General features: G+C 41.6%; 1 protein-coding gene across 1 annotated transcript; it reads left to right on the forward strand.

Moving 5' to 3' along the window:
• The first annotated feature begins 11,964 nt into the window (after positions 1-11,964).
• On the forward strand, positions 11,965-12,372 carry LOC112103715 (histone H4-like). The gene has a single exon (XM_024195615.1). It carries the CDS (start codon positions 11,965-11,967, stop codon positions 12,370-12,372), a length of 408 nt encoding a protein of 135 aa, XP_024051383.1.
• Positions 12,373-15,858: the final 3,486 nt, after the last annotated feature.

Here is a 15,858-nt window from a genome sequence, read left to right on the forward strand (position 1 = left end):
AGGTTCTTACCCACGAAAGCTTATGCTCCCAATACTTCTGTTAGTCTCAAAGGTGCCACAGGACCCTCTGTTGCTTTTTACAGATTCAGACTAACACAGCTACCCCTCTGATACTTGTATGGATCTAGTGATCTGAGCAGAGTCAAGCCAGGAACTCCTGAGTTCTAATCTCAGCTCGGACACTGTCTCCTGTGATCTTGTGATCCTGGGTCAGGGTATGTCTAAACTGCAATCGCAGAGTGTAATTGCAGCATGTGTAGACATACCTGAGCTAGCTGTAATTTAGCTAGCTTGGGTACTGGAGCAGGGAAGCCACAGCCGCATAGGTTAGCTATCTATGTAATTACCCAGGGTTCCAGGCAGAATTGTACAGCCCACATGAAAGCTCAGGCTGCTGCAGCTTCACTGTTCCAGTGCCTGAGCAAGGTACATTAGAGCTAGCTTGGGTATGTCTACATGAACTGTCAACACACTCTGTGACTTCAGTGTAAACATTCTATTTTCCCCATCTGTAAAATGGGATAACAACAATATTTATCTCCCTCCTAAGGGCATTAGGAAGATGAATTAATGTTTGTGGAGCTCTGTAGGTGATAGTTATTGTAACATTTCTCATTCTTTTTACTCTGGATTTCTCTATGCTCTGTGCTCTTTTATATTTTATTTTAAATTAGCAAGCTTAAAGAGCTATTTCAGAGGGAGAAGAGAGGTCTTCAGAGGTAGTATAGAGCAATAATCAACCTTAACAGGTTTCCTTCCTACGTCTACTTAACCTATAGTTAAGTACAGACAGTACAAACTGTCTGTACTGGGCTATCTAGATTATCACTTCAAACGTTTTTTTTCTCTTACTTAATTGGCCTCTCAAAGTTGGTACGACAACTCCCACCTGTTCATGCTCTCTGTATGTGTGTATATATATCTCCTCAATATATGTTTCATTCTATATGCATCCGAAGAAGTGGGCTGTAGCCCACGAAAGCTTATGCTCTAATAAATTTGTTAGTCTCTAAGGTGCCACAAGTACTCCTGTTCTTTTAACAATAGGAGTTTTCCCTGCTGTGAATTTTGGATAGGCCTCCTGTCGCAAGCAATAGCTTTGCAGATAGGGGACTCCTTTTGAAGTTAGCAGTGTGCATGTGATTTTCAGAGAGCTTTTAGGAGATATATAGGTCCCGACTAGAATGTCTGAGGTGGGAGATTCCCAGTAGTAGTGGAGTTGGCAGCAGTAAAGCAGGGGCAGACATATCGGTCTTCCCAAATTATATAGTTTGGGATTAGAATGCAATACTCAGCTCTGCCATTGACTCACTGAGTGACCTCACACAAGGCACTTCTCCTTTGTGTCTCAGTTTCCCTATATGTAAAACAAGGATTATAATACTTACTCTCCTCACAGGGGTGTTGTTGGGATGAGTTAATATCATCACAGTACTTTGAACAATCAATGCTAAGTATTGCTATTACCACATTTAAATATCCCCATTTGTTTTCTGTTGGGGATAGACAACAGTAAGTATTTTGATCATCAAAAGCTGCTGCACATACTTTAATCATGGGACAATGTAATTCTTAGTGTGTATTCATGGATTTTTATCTGCAAATTTTAGTCAGATTTTTCAAATTTAGTCCCTGGAATTACAATTTACAAACTCCTTACCCACTACTTTGAAGAATTACTCTATAGAAACAATGCCTCTAATTCCTGTGTGTGCTGTACAGACGAAAAAATAGAGAGGGAAAATCTTCTAATGGTAGCAAGAGACCATCTGACACACATCCCTCCTTGATCACCATGTTAAACAGGTAAAGAAAAGAGCCTTGGCTCTTCCCAAAGTAGGGAACGGCGGAGGACAGCACAGTTGTGACAAGGAGTGTATGTCAACAAAGAGAAGGTCATAAACGAGTAAATATACAGTATCCATATCTCCCAACTGTTCCTCCTTTAGGAAGGATATTTTAATTTTAGTAGTAAATCTGTCTTTGTTCCACATCCATCTTGTGGCAACCTCTCATTACTGTACATTAACTTTGTAATGCCAAGATATAAACCAGAGTGGATAAAAATTAATGATTGGAAACAATAAGATTTTAAAAAAAATTTGATTTTTAAAATTTAAATACATTTTTCATTTTTAAAATAAGCCTGTTTAAAATTAAAATTGAAACAATAAACAATTTGTGTTAAGGCCTAAAATCATTTAAATTAAATAAAAAATAATATTAAGCTGCGCATGTCGGCTGATGAAGTTTTAAAGGAAGTCAAACCACTGTACTGATCCAAGTCACAGGTTAAGCACCTGGATCCACAGTTTGTTGAGGTGCTAAACCATCTTTTGACAGTAATAGCAGGTATTTTCTTCTTTTCAGTTTATTCAACTGGTTCAGTTCAATGACTAGTTCATTCAAAGATAAGAAACTGATTGGAAATTGGAAAAAAAAGGAAAGATTGTTTTCCTCTCCCATTCTACGAATAAAAATGAGGTTTGAGAGGATGGGATCTACTAGTTCTAAAATCTTGAAGGACATGGTGACTAGAAACAATCAGTTCATTAACCACAGATAATAGTTATTTTTATTATTTATTTGTATTATTGTAGCACCTAAGAGCCTCATCATGGCCAGGATATACTACTTCCTTTTTTTTAAATAATCAATTTTAAATGCAAAACATGGTTTAATAAGTTTTTTTTCTTATGTATACAGAACATTTAAGGTAGTTTCATTTAACTAATAAAAACAATTTTAAAAAAAGCAGGTTCAGTGCATTTTTAATTGAATTCCAATTTTCATTTAAAGAGAGCTTGATACAAATACCAAGCAAAACATTAATAATCTAGTAATTAAATATGTATCATTCAACACTCTGTAGCATTAAAAACGTAAATATTAAGAATCTGAATAAATGTATGTTAAGCTATATAATAGCTTAAATAAGTATATCCTCCTGGTCAGCGAAAAGAAGTTCCACGTTTAGTTTAATGGCTATATTTAGTTGCAAGTCAACGTATTAATGGTTACCAACCAATGAGAATCAACCTTTCTTTTGGAAAATAAGTGGAGTGTACAAATGCAAAACAACATTAAAATGGATACTTTAAATCAAGGTTTCTGGTTACTGATTTAAATCCTGGTTAAAATCAGTGATTTAAATTGCTGTAATTTAAATCAATCCACCCTGTTATAGACCATGGTTTTTGCTAAAAGAAATTAATCCCAAATTGTCTAAAGTTTCTTGTAACAATCGTTTCATCTCATTCAGTTCAAATATTGTCCCAAATCATTATACTAGATGACGTGTGTGTGTGTGTGAGATTCAATTAAGGACTTGATTCAGGAAAGAAAGTTGTATGTAGCATCACAAGTATACAACATCAAAGACATTTTTCTCCATGGATCTTTCTTTAATTACAGATTGTAAAGAGCCTGATGCTGCAGTATTTGTAAATCTAAATCAGGTGCATATGAATGGAGGTCTGGGTCCAAAATATGCAGTTCCCATAGGGACTGCAGCAATTAATTTAAAGAGGCATTCCAAGTACTTACATATTACCTATCAACTTTTGAGCACATTAAAAAGAAGAGGGAAGAAACCATAACACCGAGCTAGCAGTCATCTGTACTGGTTACTGAAAATATAAAAAAGTTTTACCTGTTTACAGGTTTATACCTGTTCACTGCCATCTGCAATTAAACAAAAACTTACTATAAAGGAATCAGAGTGACTGCTCAGAGAAATAAAGCACAACTCCATTTGTCATGTGATACACAAACTATTTTAAACAAACAAACAAAAAAAATGTCCATGTTTCCAGGAACTTGGAGGAGAGTTTGGCATTTCTGAAGTGGGCTGATTACTTGTTAGGAGAGAAGGAAGTACAGTCGTACCCACAGGACACTGCTTCTTAGAATGATTTACTCACAATATGTACTGAGTTCTGATTCTCCCTGAACTAGGCTGTCAGCCTGTTTCCCAAGCACGCACATTTCTGGTGCATAGAAAAACCCTGGTCCCAGGTCAAAGCCAAACCTATTCTACCATCAGCTCTCCTTCAGTTCTGCTGAGCATGCTGTTGGCCAGGACTATCTTTGGTTCGAAATAATTTTGCTTCCCTCTCCTTGCCAATCTGTCTAGGATTGTCTTTCTAATAGATGATCAGATTTTGCACCCATCACTGACACAATGTGGTTCTTTTCTCTGCAAAAGGTCTCCACTGAAACCAATAGGACTAGTTACACAGTAAGGCCTTAAAATGTACACGGGTTTAAATAAATCAGTTTTAAAATCTAGTTAAACTGGGGCAAGCCTCTGTTGTAGACTCCAATTGGTTTTACCTTTTATTATATCAAATCAGTTTAAATCTGTAAGTTAATTTACCAATGCAAGCTAAATCAATATAAGCAAGGGCTAAACTGCTTCATGTATGTATATATTTGGGGATTGCACTCTTAACTTGAGTTTGAAATTGATTTAGTTAAACTGATGCATTTTTCCATTAGACAAGTCCCAAGTTACCACTAATCGTGGTAAAAACAGTGATGAAAGAAGGAGCCATTTCATTAGATTACACTTTGAAAGAGTCTTCTCCTTTTTGCCACAAAAGGTGGGCCAGTGTTGAGCTATTAATTTGGTTAACTCCAACATGGTCAGGACTCACTGAACTTCTCCCAGTGGCCTTTGTTTAACCCTTTAATGGAACATTTACTATTTGTTCAGTAATGCATTTCTTAACCCCCCTCTGCCACATCAATATTTATGCATTTACATTTAAAACAATAAAAAATATGCCTATCCAAGGCCTTAGGTGCCCTGAACAATGTAATAAATACTGTGAATTCCCAGCAGCATTAAAGTAATCAACTCAACAGCAACTCAGCGAGCCAGACACACACATGGTATGTCTACGCAACAATTTTTAGCCCCTCAGCCCAAGCCCTGCAAGCCTGAGTCATCTGACCCAGGCTCTGAGACTAGGTGCTGTGGAATGTTTGTTGCAGTGTATACGTGCCCATGGAAATGCCTTTCCACTCCTCCATTGCTGTGGGAAGTACATCCTCAGTCCTCTCAAAAAACCCGATCGAACAGGTGTCTTTTGCAGCTTGCTCAGAAAGTCACCAGATTTGGGCTATTTTGTATGCGGGGGGAGAAGGGAGTTCCTGAAGCCCTTGCAGAGATTGTCCTGAAAGCAGCCTTCTTTTTATAATGAGGGGGATCCAGCTAAGGCACCCCTGCTGATGGCAGCCATGTCGGTATGGCACGGGGAGTGAGGCAGTTCCTCGCGTAGGGCTTTATAGGTCATAACTGACCATCAAATTCAAAGACTACCAATATTGCTGTATTGGAAAACAAATATTTTTCCAGGTTTTACTTTATATTTTCTTGCTGTCATTTGAGGAAAGGAATACAGATATATATGTCAGCTGGTTTTTAAAAATTGTATTAAAGTCAAGAAATTGTTACAAAAACATTTTTGTAGTGGAGCTTCACAGTTCTACCAATTAATTCAAGGAAGGTGGCAGTTTAGCAGTTTCCCCCTTCCTCTGCATTTAAAAAACAGGTTTCTAGGTAAACCTCTTTTCCCCTTCTGTCTGTGGAACTCTGCCATGCTGGGTCAGCTATTCGAATAGTAGCATTTTGGAATGAGTGAATTGGTTTAGGAGAGTTGTGTCTCTTCCACCAACTGGCGATTGTGATTTGTGCTGCAGCTAAGAAACAGGTAATCAGTCCTTTGTATCTCTTATACAGCATAGATTTTTTTTTTGAAAATTAAACAAAAACACTGATGGATTCTCTGAACTCCCCAACATCTTTCCAAATGTCCTAATTATTGGACAAGTCCTCTGTGACGGGGTTCGACTCACCACTGCTGGCGCCCCCTGCTGGTCGCTCCAGGAATTAGCTCTTGACCGCTCCGGGGTGTCCTCGCCGCGTGGTAGCTTGCCTGTTGTCTCCGTTCTGCTGCCCTCTGACCCACATTGCTCCCTGCTTGGCAGCGTCCCCTTCAGGACAGTCTTCATCTGCTTCAGGACACTGCCCTCCGGCTGTGCCCACTGCTCTGGTCTCACCCTCTTCCGGGGGGCGTTGTTAACAGCAGTCCTCCTGTTTGCCCCTGCCTTGTGGCCAACCACAACCCTAGAGTCTAGCCCCTCGTCTCAGGGGCAGGTCACAGTCTGTCTCAGCCCCTCTCCTCGGTGGCCAGGGATAATGCAAGGGGGGGGCAAGAGGGGGACCCAGGCCCACCTGCTACTCTGGGTCCCGACCCAGGGACCCTCTAGCGGCAGCCTCCCTCTGTCGTCCTCCTCTCCCCTCTCGTCTGCCTAGTTTCCCTGGGCCACTTCGCCTTTGGCCCTATGCACCTTCTCGACCTCTTCTAGCAAGGGCCGCAGCCTGGCAGGTATCTGGGCCGGAGCTCCGCTCTGCTCAAGGTGCTGCTTCTTAGCTCAGGAGCCAGTCCTTCTCCCTCGCTAGTCAAGGAGTGACTGACTTCCCCTCTGCTAGGCAGCCTTTATATAGGACCTAGCCCGGCCCTGATTGGCTGCCTCTTTCCCTGCCCTGATTGGCTCTCCCCAGGCCTTGGCTGATTGGCTGCTGATCTGCGCAGCCTCTCGGGCCTGATTCAGCCCTTCTTTTCATGGGGTGGGGCACCACCCCACCACATCCTCCATATGTGACAAAATCTGCATGTTTCATTACAATTTGGGATTTAAACTTAATGCTTTTAGGGTACGCTTTAGAAACTGCAAGTTCACTCTACCAAAAGCCTTTTCAGCATCTAAAAATAGAAATAGATTAGTCAGGTTGATGAAATTGGTTGAATCATCCAAAAAAATAAAAATAAAAATCAGGTCCAGAACTCTGTGAATGTAGTCTAACTGCCTGTTTAACACAAAACCTATTTTAGCTCTGAAAATATATCTACACAGTATTTTTCAGTCTATTTGATAAGACCTGAAGCATGAAGCTTAGTGTGTTGATTTAACAAAGAGATCACAATTGTATAGGTCTCTTCCAAGGTTTGATATTGCTACTATTTGGGCCTCACTCCAGGTATTGAGGATCTCTTATTCTTTCCACTTCTCATTAAAGATCTCTGCCAGTTGTGCTCTGAACTCTGGGGGAAACCCATCTAGGCTTAAAGATTTACTGTGTTAAGTGATTTAATGATCTCTGTAACTTCATCAGGTGTAAATGCTCCTGGTCTATCGGATCTATTTTAGGGAGCTTTGCATTAATTCTATAATCTTTTATTTGTTTGGGATGTGCTGGCATAAAGCCTCCTGTAGAAATTTGTAAATGCCTCACGTATATCCTTTGGACTTGCAAATGATGATGATTAATGATTTGGTTTCTTCCAGACTGGAGGTCTGGTTTTTATTATCTTGTATATATTTTAGTCCATTAGCAAGTAGCCTATCACTTTTGTTGCTTTTTTCAGAATACTGTTGTTGTTTTGTAAATCTGATTGCCTTTTCAGTTTATAGCAGGTTTAATTTACCTCTAGCTTCAATTAGGCTCTTGTATACGCTCTGGGATTGATTTGTCTGATGTAGCTTTAAGTCTTTCTACTTCTCTCAAGAGGTTCTGGTGTCTCTTCTTTTCTAACCTTGATATCCTAGGATTAATCACTTAATAAGTTACTCCTGAGTTCCAGAGAGTGCTCTTTTAAACCTGGCTCACATAATTTTTTCTGAAGTGTAATTTCTTCTCTAATGTTATGGATTCTCTTCTGAGTACATAAGAGAGGAACGTTTAATCTCCATATGTTTGTTTTAGTTGTGCCCTCAGTTTCTAATGAAAAGCCAGATGGCGCATAATTGGACCAGCACATACATCCTTGTTTAGCCAGAATAGTGTTTATGAAACATTGATTTGGAAATTAATAGCATATCAATTTGTGTATGTATTTGCTGTGGAATTGAATAAAAGGAATAATCTCTCATTTGCAGTGAGGCATCTTCAGGAGTCACACAAATCATGTGTACCTACTAGTAGTTTTAGCTCCTTGCCTGATTTTCTCTAGCTGTTTTGGTGTCTGATCTGTCTACCTTTAGGATCAGGGCACAGCTATGACCCCACCCACTGTCACAATATCCCCTTCTCCAAATTTTTCCAAGAGTTGGGAGAATTTTTTTTGAAAAAGAGCAATTGACCTCTGCTGCTGAGGGATAGATGCTTCCTAAAGTTAGTATTTTGTTTCCAATTGCACCTTTAATCAACAAGCATTTACCATCTTGGCCTATGATTATTATTATGAATAATAATGTTTACTGTTGTGGTGTCTAAGGGCCAGCCAAGAATGGGTCTCCACTCTTCTAGGTGCTGTACAAATATAGACTTGGTCTACACTTAGAAGTTAGGTCAACATAGCTATGATGGTAGGTGTGGGGAAACCCCCCCACACACTCTTGAAGGAATGCCATCTCCTCAAATCAAGTTAGCTACATGAATCCAAAGCCCCCTTCAGTCAATACAGCTGCATCTACTTTGGGGGTTATGTTGGCAGAGTTATGTTGGTCAGAGCTGTGGGTTTTTTCCAGATCCCTGACCAACATAACCCCTAGAGCAGATGCAGCTGTGCTGATGAAAGAGGGCCTCAGGTTGATGTAGCTAACTTCATTTGTGGAGGTGGTGTTCCTACACCGATGGAAAAACCCCTTCTATCAATGTAGGCTGCATCTGTACTATGTGGTTATGCTGGCATAGCTACACTGACCTCACTATACTGGTGTAGTCTCCATAGTGTAGACATATCTACACAGTAGTTGACAGTCCCTGTCCCAAAGAGTTTACAATCTAAATAGGCAAGATAACCATAGGATGGGGGAGGGGTTAACATACCAGTCCAGTGAACTATGTGATGGCAGGAAACATGTTAGTTCCAGGATTTTTGAGGGGGTGGGTTTACTTAAGAGAGGATCAGCTATATATGGTGGGGGGGAGGGCTAGTGGGGGAGGAGAGAAGAGAGTGAGGGGGTGATAGGGGAAGAGGGGCAGGTGTGGAGCAAAGCTGAGGTAAAGAGACTGTCAGGGAGCAGGAGGGGGAGGGTTGGAGAAACCTGTCAAAACTATGGGAAATTCTCTGAATGTCCAAAGGTCTCTGCATTGGTGCTTCTGCCCCTGTCAGCTGGAGCCTCTGGCTAACACCTCTCTGCAGTTTTCCCCCCAGGTCACGTAGCAGTGTGTTGGGGGGAGGCATGACCTGGGCAGCATTGCCAACTCTAATGATTTTGTCACGAGTTCCATGATGATTATTTTTCTTAAAGCCCCAGCTCCTGGGGTCACGTGGATATGTGATGATTTCATCCTTCATTCTTAAAGAAAAAAGTAAGTTTCTAGCCCTCGTGGCTGTGGAGAAAGCTTCAGAATGTGACCGCAGTACACCCTAACGGCCCAAAAAGCAGAAGACAAATAAAAAGACCACCCAATCTCATGATTTTAAAGTTAACCTCATGATTTTTGGTGAGCCTGACTCATGATTTTTGAACATTCTCTAAGATGAATAATATTTACTTAGATTGGCATTAAAAAAAAAAAAATTCCTGCCCAACCTGCTGCTCCTGCAACATTGTTTTTGTTTCTCCAGTTCCCACTCAACACATTGGTTAAAAGTAATAGAAAAATAATATAGTGGCTTTGTTTTGTTTTTGTTGTTTTCCCAGTTCCCCTCCCCCCAAAATCCCCATACTATTCATAATGATATAAAATTCCCCCCTTCCACCTTTCCCTACAATGTAGAGGTTCCCTATAGTCTCAGATACAGCCAGCTGATTAGCCCATTCTACTGGTGTGGTGAACTCCGTCTGGGGTATCAAGACTCCCCACCATGGGTGGAGCTGTGGCACCATTTTCTTTAAAGAACAAATGTTGGGATCTGTTGCTCAGAGCCATATTTCAGACCCCTTCCTCCTTTATATATCCTGGCTTAAATCACATCTATGGTGCCACCCCTTCTTCACCCCTTTTCATTGTTATCAACACACATTCATATTCTTTCTTCCCCTTCCTCTTTATGCATCAATTCCAATCTGTAATACCTTTTCCGTGGGTTTCAGGGGGTCTTTTAAAGTTTTAAAAAAAGCCAGACTGAGCTCACTAAAAATTGAAGAGCCCACTTACTGACACCATTTCCTCATAACAGCTACCCTCTCTTCTCGAATAGCATTTGGAAGTGTAAATTGAAAGGGATTTTCTCCTTGGTATTTTTTTCTCAGGTGGTGGAGATGGCTGAAAAATGCCTTTGCTCTCACTCTTCTTCAGATTCACTCTGCATCTTTATGATTTTATTTCTTGGCTTTTCTGTTCCTGTCTTTTATCTGCCTCTCTCTTCCATGTTTAACAAGTTGCCTCTCTATATTTTGGGTCATGGTCTGAGTCTGAATCCGCCTAGGTTTCAGGGCTACCTTCCTTTAGATTTAGTTTTGTGAGGGTTTTAACCCCTTTGCGTTTCTCCCATATGAGATATTGCTGTCCTTGATGAATAAATGTGTTGCACGTGTATTTTCCCACTCTGTGGTAGATTCCAGGAGTGCCCAGTCAGGTCTCAGAACTCTAGCCATCACCTATCTCTGGGCAGGGACCACATCCCACACCCCTCTGACGGAGGGTTTTAAGGCAGCACAACTCCCTGCCTTCCACTGTAATAGGTAGACTGACTTGCAGTGGATAACGGCCAACACCTGTATGTTACTTTCTCTCCAAGGGCTATAAACTGTGTATTGCCAGCTGTTGCAAGTTGCCACACAGCTCTTTTTAAGTAAGCATATTTTATTCTTGAGATTAAAAGCATTACAGAGAAAACGTGTTTAAAAAAAAAATTCCCATATGCATGCTAAAAGCTTACCAGAGGTCACCCATCAATCTTATGGTGCCCTAGTAGGGCAAAGTCTTTCCAACCCTTCTGCAAGGTCTGGGGGTCCCCCTAGGACAGAAGGGTCTCTCTGTTTGTTGGATCAGAAAGAAAGCCCTGGGTCAGTTTAAACCCAGCCATTTTATTTCTTTATCTGTTGGTCTCTGGAAAACCCAGGTTGAACCAGTACATGCAAGCGTCTCTGGAGGTGTTTACAACCTAAGTGATTCACCTTAATCACTTCCTATTTTTTTTTCATTTCCTGGAGGAACTGTGATACCCCATCCCCTGAGCCTCCCAGAGTCTCATACAGTCCTTGGCTCACAATGATACATAAACCATTACCAGCTCCCCTCTACATGTGCCCAGCTCCTGCTCCCCACAGGAGGCTCTGCTGTCCAGGTGGCACTGTTACCTGGGTCCTGATGTTGCCTGGCTCCAGGTCTGCCCTGGGCTCCTAGATGCTCCAGTGCCTGTGTTCCACTGCGTGGCTCTGGCTGCAGAGTCCCCAGCTCCCTCTGTGCTGACCCGCTGCCAAGCGCTTTCCTCCTGGGCCCAGCACTAACACCTGCCAGCTCAGAGGACACTTTGCAGCCAGGGAGGGAAAGGAGCCGCCTGGCCTGGGACTGGCAGAAGTACCAGAAATGTGGAAGACGCATCTTTGTTAGTTAGGGCAGATGTCTTCAGCAAACTGCAACCTATCCGCTGAACTGTTATGGTGCTGCCAAGAACAAGCCTGTGTTCAGGCTCATTCACTTTGACAGCTGGTCTTGTGCTCATTTAGAATTGCAGTGTTGATGAACAAGTGCAGGTGGGTTTCATTTGAAGGTTTATATCTGGGCTGGGACTAAGTGATGGAAGGTATGACAGGATAGTAGCAATACAAAGAGTCATTCACCAAGGAGTAGTTCCCATCTGAGATGAAGAAAGGGGCCCGCCACCAATAACAGATTATTAATAACATTTGTCTTATTTATTATTTATATCGAGGTAGCAGCTAGGAGCCCCAGTCAGGGATTGTGGCCCCATTGTGCTAGTCACTGTGCAAACATATACAAAAGACAATCTTTACCCAAAGAGCTTACAATTTAACTATAAGACAGGAGACAACAGTTGGATGCAGATAAACGGACAAAGGAGCACAAGGAAACAATGTAACAATGCTGGTCAGCATGTGAGGCAATGGTCTCAGCTCAGTTGTGTGTGTGTGTGTGTGTGTGATTTCACCATATCTGGTCGTGGTAAGGATGGTAAAGGCTTGGGGAAGGGAGGTGCCAAGCACCACTGTAAAGTACTTAGGGATAACATCAAAGGTATTAGCAAGCCAGCTATTAGTCACTTGGCTCAACACGGGGGGGTGAAGCATATTTCGGGGTTGATCTACGAAGAGACCTGTGGAGTGCTGAAGGTGTTCTTAGAGAACATGATCTGCGATGCTGTCACTTACACTGAACGTGCCAAGCGAAAGACTGTAACCGCTATGGATGTGGTTTATGCTCTGAAGTGCCAGGGTCGTACTCTCTAATGTTTTGGTGGCTAAACGGGTCACTAAAGTCAAGCAGCCTAGCCATTGTCAAGTGTTTTGTAGACATCATGACAGAGGAGAGATTTATGGAGGGACTTGACAGAGGACAATGAGGTGGTTTTGCAGATATTTATGAGCAGTTCCTCCCAAGCATAAGGGGAAATGTTGAAGAAAATATGAAGGTGTTTGTAACAAGGGGGTGATGATGATGTCAGGCGTTAATGGCAGGGCAGATGCAGGAGCCAACATCTTGGTTGCATAAGAGAGAGATTAGGCTGGATGGGATAGGTGAAAGTGCAAACAAATAGTTTGTGTTTATGATGGAGGACAGGGATGAAGGATAGAGTGTACTAGTTAAAAGATTTGGCCAGGAAGAGGTAATTAGAGATTTTGGCAAGAGTGGTTTCAGTGGAGTGTGAGGAGCAGAAGCTGTATTGGAGATGGGTCTAGGTAGGATGGAATTGGAGAAATGGAACTCCAGACAACAATTGTAGACAGTGTGTTCAATGAACTTTGAAATGAGAGGGAGAAGGCAGATGGGGCCTTAGTGGAAGAGGCAAGTTGGGTCAGGGAGGGGCGGTTAAGATGAGAGACTAAAGAATGCTTAGAGTGAGAGGCTAAGGAGCGGGGACACGAGGGAGATGGGATGGGGTTACTAGGGAAAGTGGCAGGGATAGAAGAGGAGAGAAGATGGAAAAACTTCTGCATCTATGACTGGGAAGAAGGAAGTTGGAGGAGGAGAAAGGAAGATGGGCAGGGTGGTGGTGGTCACATAAGTTTGTAATTTTTTTTCCTTTGAAGAAATCAGTCCAACTTTTGCAGAGGGAAGTGGAGGGGTGTGCGTGTGGGTGTGGGAGGAGGGTGTGAGGAAGGAGTAAAATCTGGCCTAAAGGCAGTTGGTATTGTGAATATGAGATTGAGTTAGGTGAAGAAGTAGAATTGCTTGTTAGGAAGATGGTAGAACTGAAAGAGAAGAGAACACATTTGTAATGGAGGAAGTCAGCCTGGTCATGAGATTTCCCCCAGAGATGCTGCACAGCGTGAGAGCAGGACCAGAGGAAGCAGATGTTGGGAGTGAGCTGGGTTGGGGATTGTCAGGGTGAAGACATTGCAATGGGAGAGAAGGGTAAAGGAGTCAAGGGGGAGGAGAGTTCAGAGCATAGAGAATCAACTATCATATCAAGGGAAAAGAGAGGACAGAGAACTGAAGAGGACCAAAGAGAAATTTTGCTATAGCTCGTTAAATATATTTTCCACTATATTTGTCTTTATCACAAATATTCTTATCAGAATGGGAGAATGTATTAGTAATTAAATCCCATGCTTAATAACATAGGTGGTAACAATTCTGCATCCTATTTATAACATTTTTAATCAAAATCTTGTTAAAAAGAAATCAATAGTGGTAGAAGTCATTATTGACACTCCTGTTTGAAACAGTCTAAGTCCTTTAAAACACCTCTATATTCTTGCAAGTAAATTCCACTGGATAAGACAGAATGCCTGTAAAAATACTGCCTTTCTTCCAGGCAGGAGGAATTTTAAAGGGCCAGGGGTGACTATAAAGTTGTTTTTTAAAGCAAGTTTATTACCCTTACAATAAATTGGAACAAGCCATAAGATCATATAGCAAAGTCCATTAAAGTGGGTGAAAAGATTCCCATTGTCCTTTATCAATTTTGGATGAGTCCCTTAGCCTGAAAGTTTTGGGTCAAAATCTATTTTTCTTGATTCTTATGAATTTAGAGTTCTTCATCCAGACAAAGATACTGTGGAGCGCAGACACCCTAGATTTTAATGCTGGGTTTGTAGTAGGAAGTATAGTTTGAGTCTGGTTACAATAGAAAACAGAGGTAGTAGCATTCCATTTAAAAGCTGGCTTATACTATTTAAATATTTACTGATCCAAAAGCAGGAAAATTAACAGATTAATTCAAACACCTGAGAAACTTTACACTTCACAATATGTTGGTTGAGTAGCACAATCCCCAAATTGCCAAGAGGAGTTGAGGAATTCTATGCCAAGATAGAGCTGAGAGACTTGTACAGCTAGCTCAGGGCCGGCCCACAACATTTTGGCACCTGAGGCAGGGAGCTCAAATGATGCCCCCATGCTCCCTTGCTTGGGCCAAAACTTTGAAAGGTCTCAATTCTGCCTTCTTCCTGTTCTCCTCCTCTCATGGTACTGCTCTCCTACCTACCCCAATAAAGGAGAACTAACAACTTAAAATACCTTGATCAAAAATTTTAAGTAACACTTAACTTTGAAACGCCTGACCAGCAAATGCAACTTTTCTTGTCTGCATAGTAAACACTGGCATGTTTATCAGTTTGAATCATCATAGTGGTGCTTTCCGTGCCTTCTTGGTTGCAAAGATTTGAAGTGCTTCCTGCTGAAGGTCCACAGTCTGGGTCAGCTCATGCTCTATTGAGATGGCTGCACGGCCGACCAGCCTCTCCTGTGTCATTGTGGAGTGTAGATGTGTTTTTATTGACTTCAGCTTGGAGAAGCTATGTTCTTCACTGGCAACTGTTACAGGAAGTGTTAGAAGTATGTGCAGTGCAACAAAAGCGTTTGGAAAGAGGGTGGTCATCTTATTTGTGCACATATATTCCAGAACAGCCTTTGGAGTTGATCCTGGTGAAATGTATCTTGAAAGGACTTTCAGTTCATCACCTAAATCACTCGCATCAATATCGCACATGCCATCATGTGTCAGCACTGTCTCTAGTGCCCTGCATTGCTGGTGTAGGTCATCTTCAGGTATAGTGAGGAGTTTTGGAATATCATACAAAATCCCAAATATATTGCTGTGTTCCTTGAGCTGCATGAAACGTTCTTCAACTGACTGCATTGCACAATCTAGCACCTGGTTAAAGAATTCAACTTTGAATTGTTGTTTGGAGTCTCTTATGGGATTATCCCGTGCCTCGTAATCAAAATGTCGTCGTCATCTTCTTCGGTGACTCTTGTATTCTAGAATGGGTGGGAAAATGGTTTCAGTGTGAAGTTCTTCTGCCAAATTCTGTGCACTCTTCAGAACATTTTGAAATCCCTCATCTGACTTTACTGGTATGACTTTACTTTGTCCAGTTGTTCCATTGCTCCAGATATATCAAGGTCAACACCTTGGAGTCTCTTGCTTACAACATTTATTTCAAACAGTATGTCATGCTACAACACTAAGCCACACAGAAATTTGAAGTTATGTATGTTTCTGGTGATTCCATTTCCCTCTGCCCCTGTTCTCCCATGAACAGTTCCTCTCATAGAATTATCCATCATAATGGCAATTATGGCATCTATCGTCCCAATTTGGTGTTTGATAGGCTTTATCGCCTCCACTCGACTTTCCCATCATGTGGCACTCAGTGGTTTCAGTGTCAGAGAGGATGTTCCCAGATGTTGCTTCAAAATTTGACATCGATGAGTTGATGCAGAGAAATATACATAGATGCTTTGAATTACATTAAAAAATTCAGCAG

Source organism: Terrapene carolina, unplaced genomic scaffold, assembly GCF_002925995.2.
Source record: "Terrapene carolina triunguis isolate 2854851 unplaced genomic scaffold, T_m_triunguis-2.0 Scaffold96, whole genome shotgun sequence".
NCBI lineage: Eukaryota > Metazoa > Chordata > Testudines > Emydidae > Terrapene > Terrapene triunguis.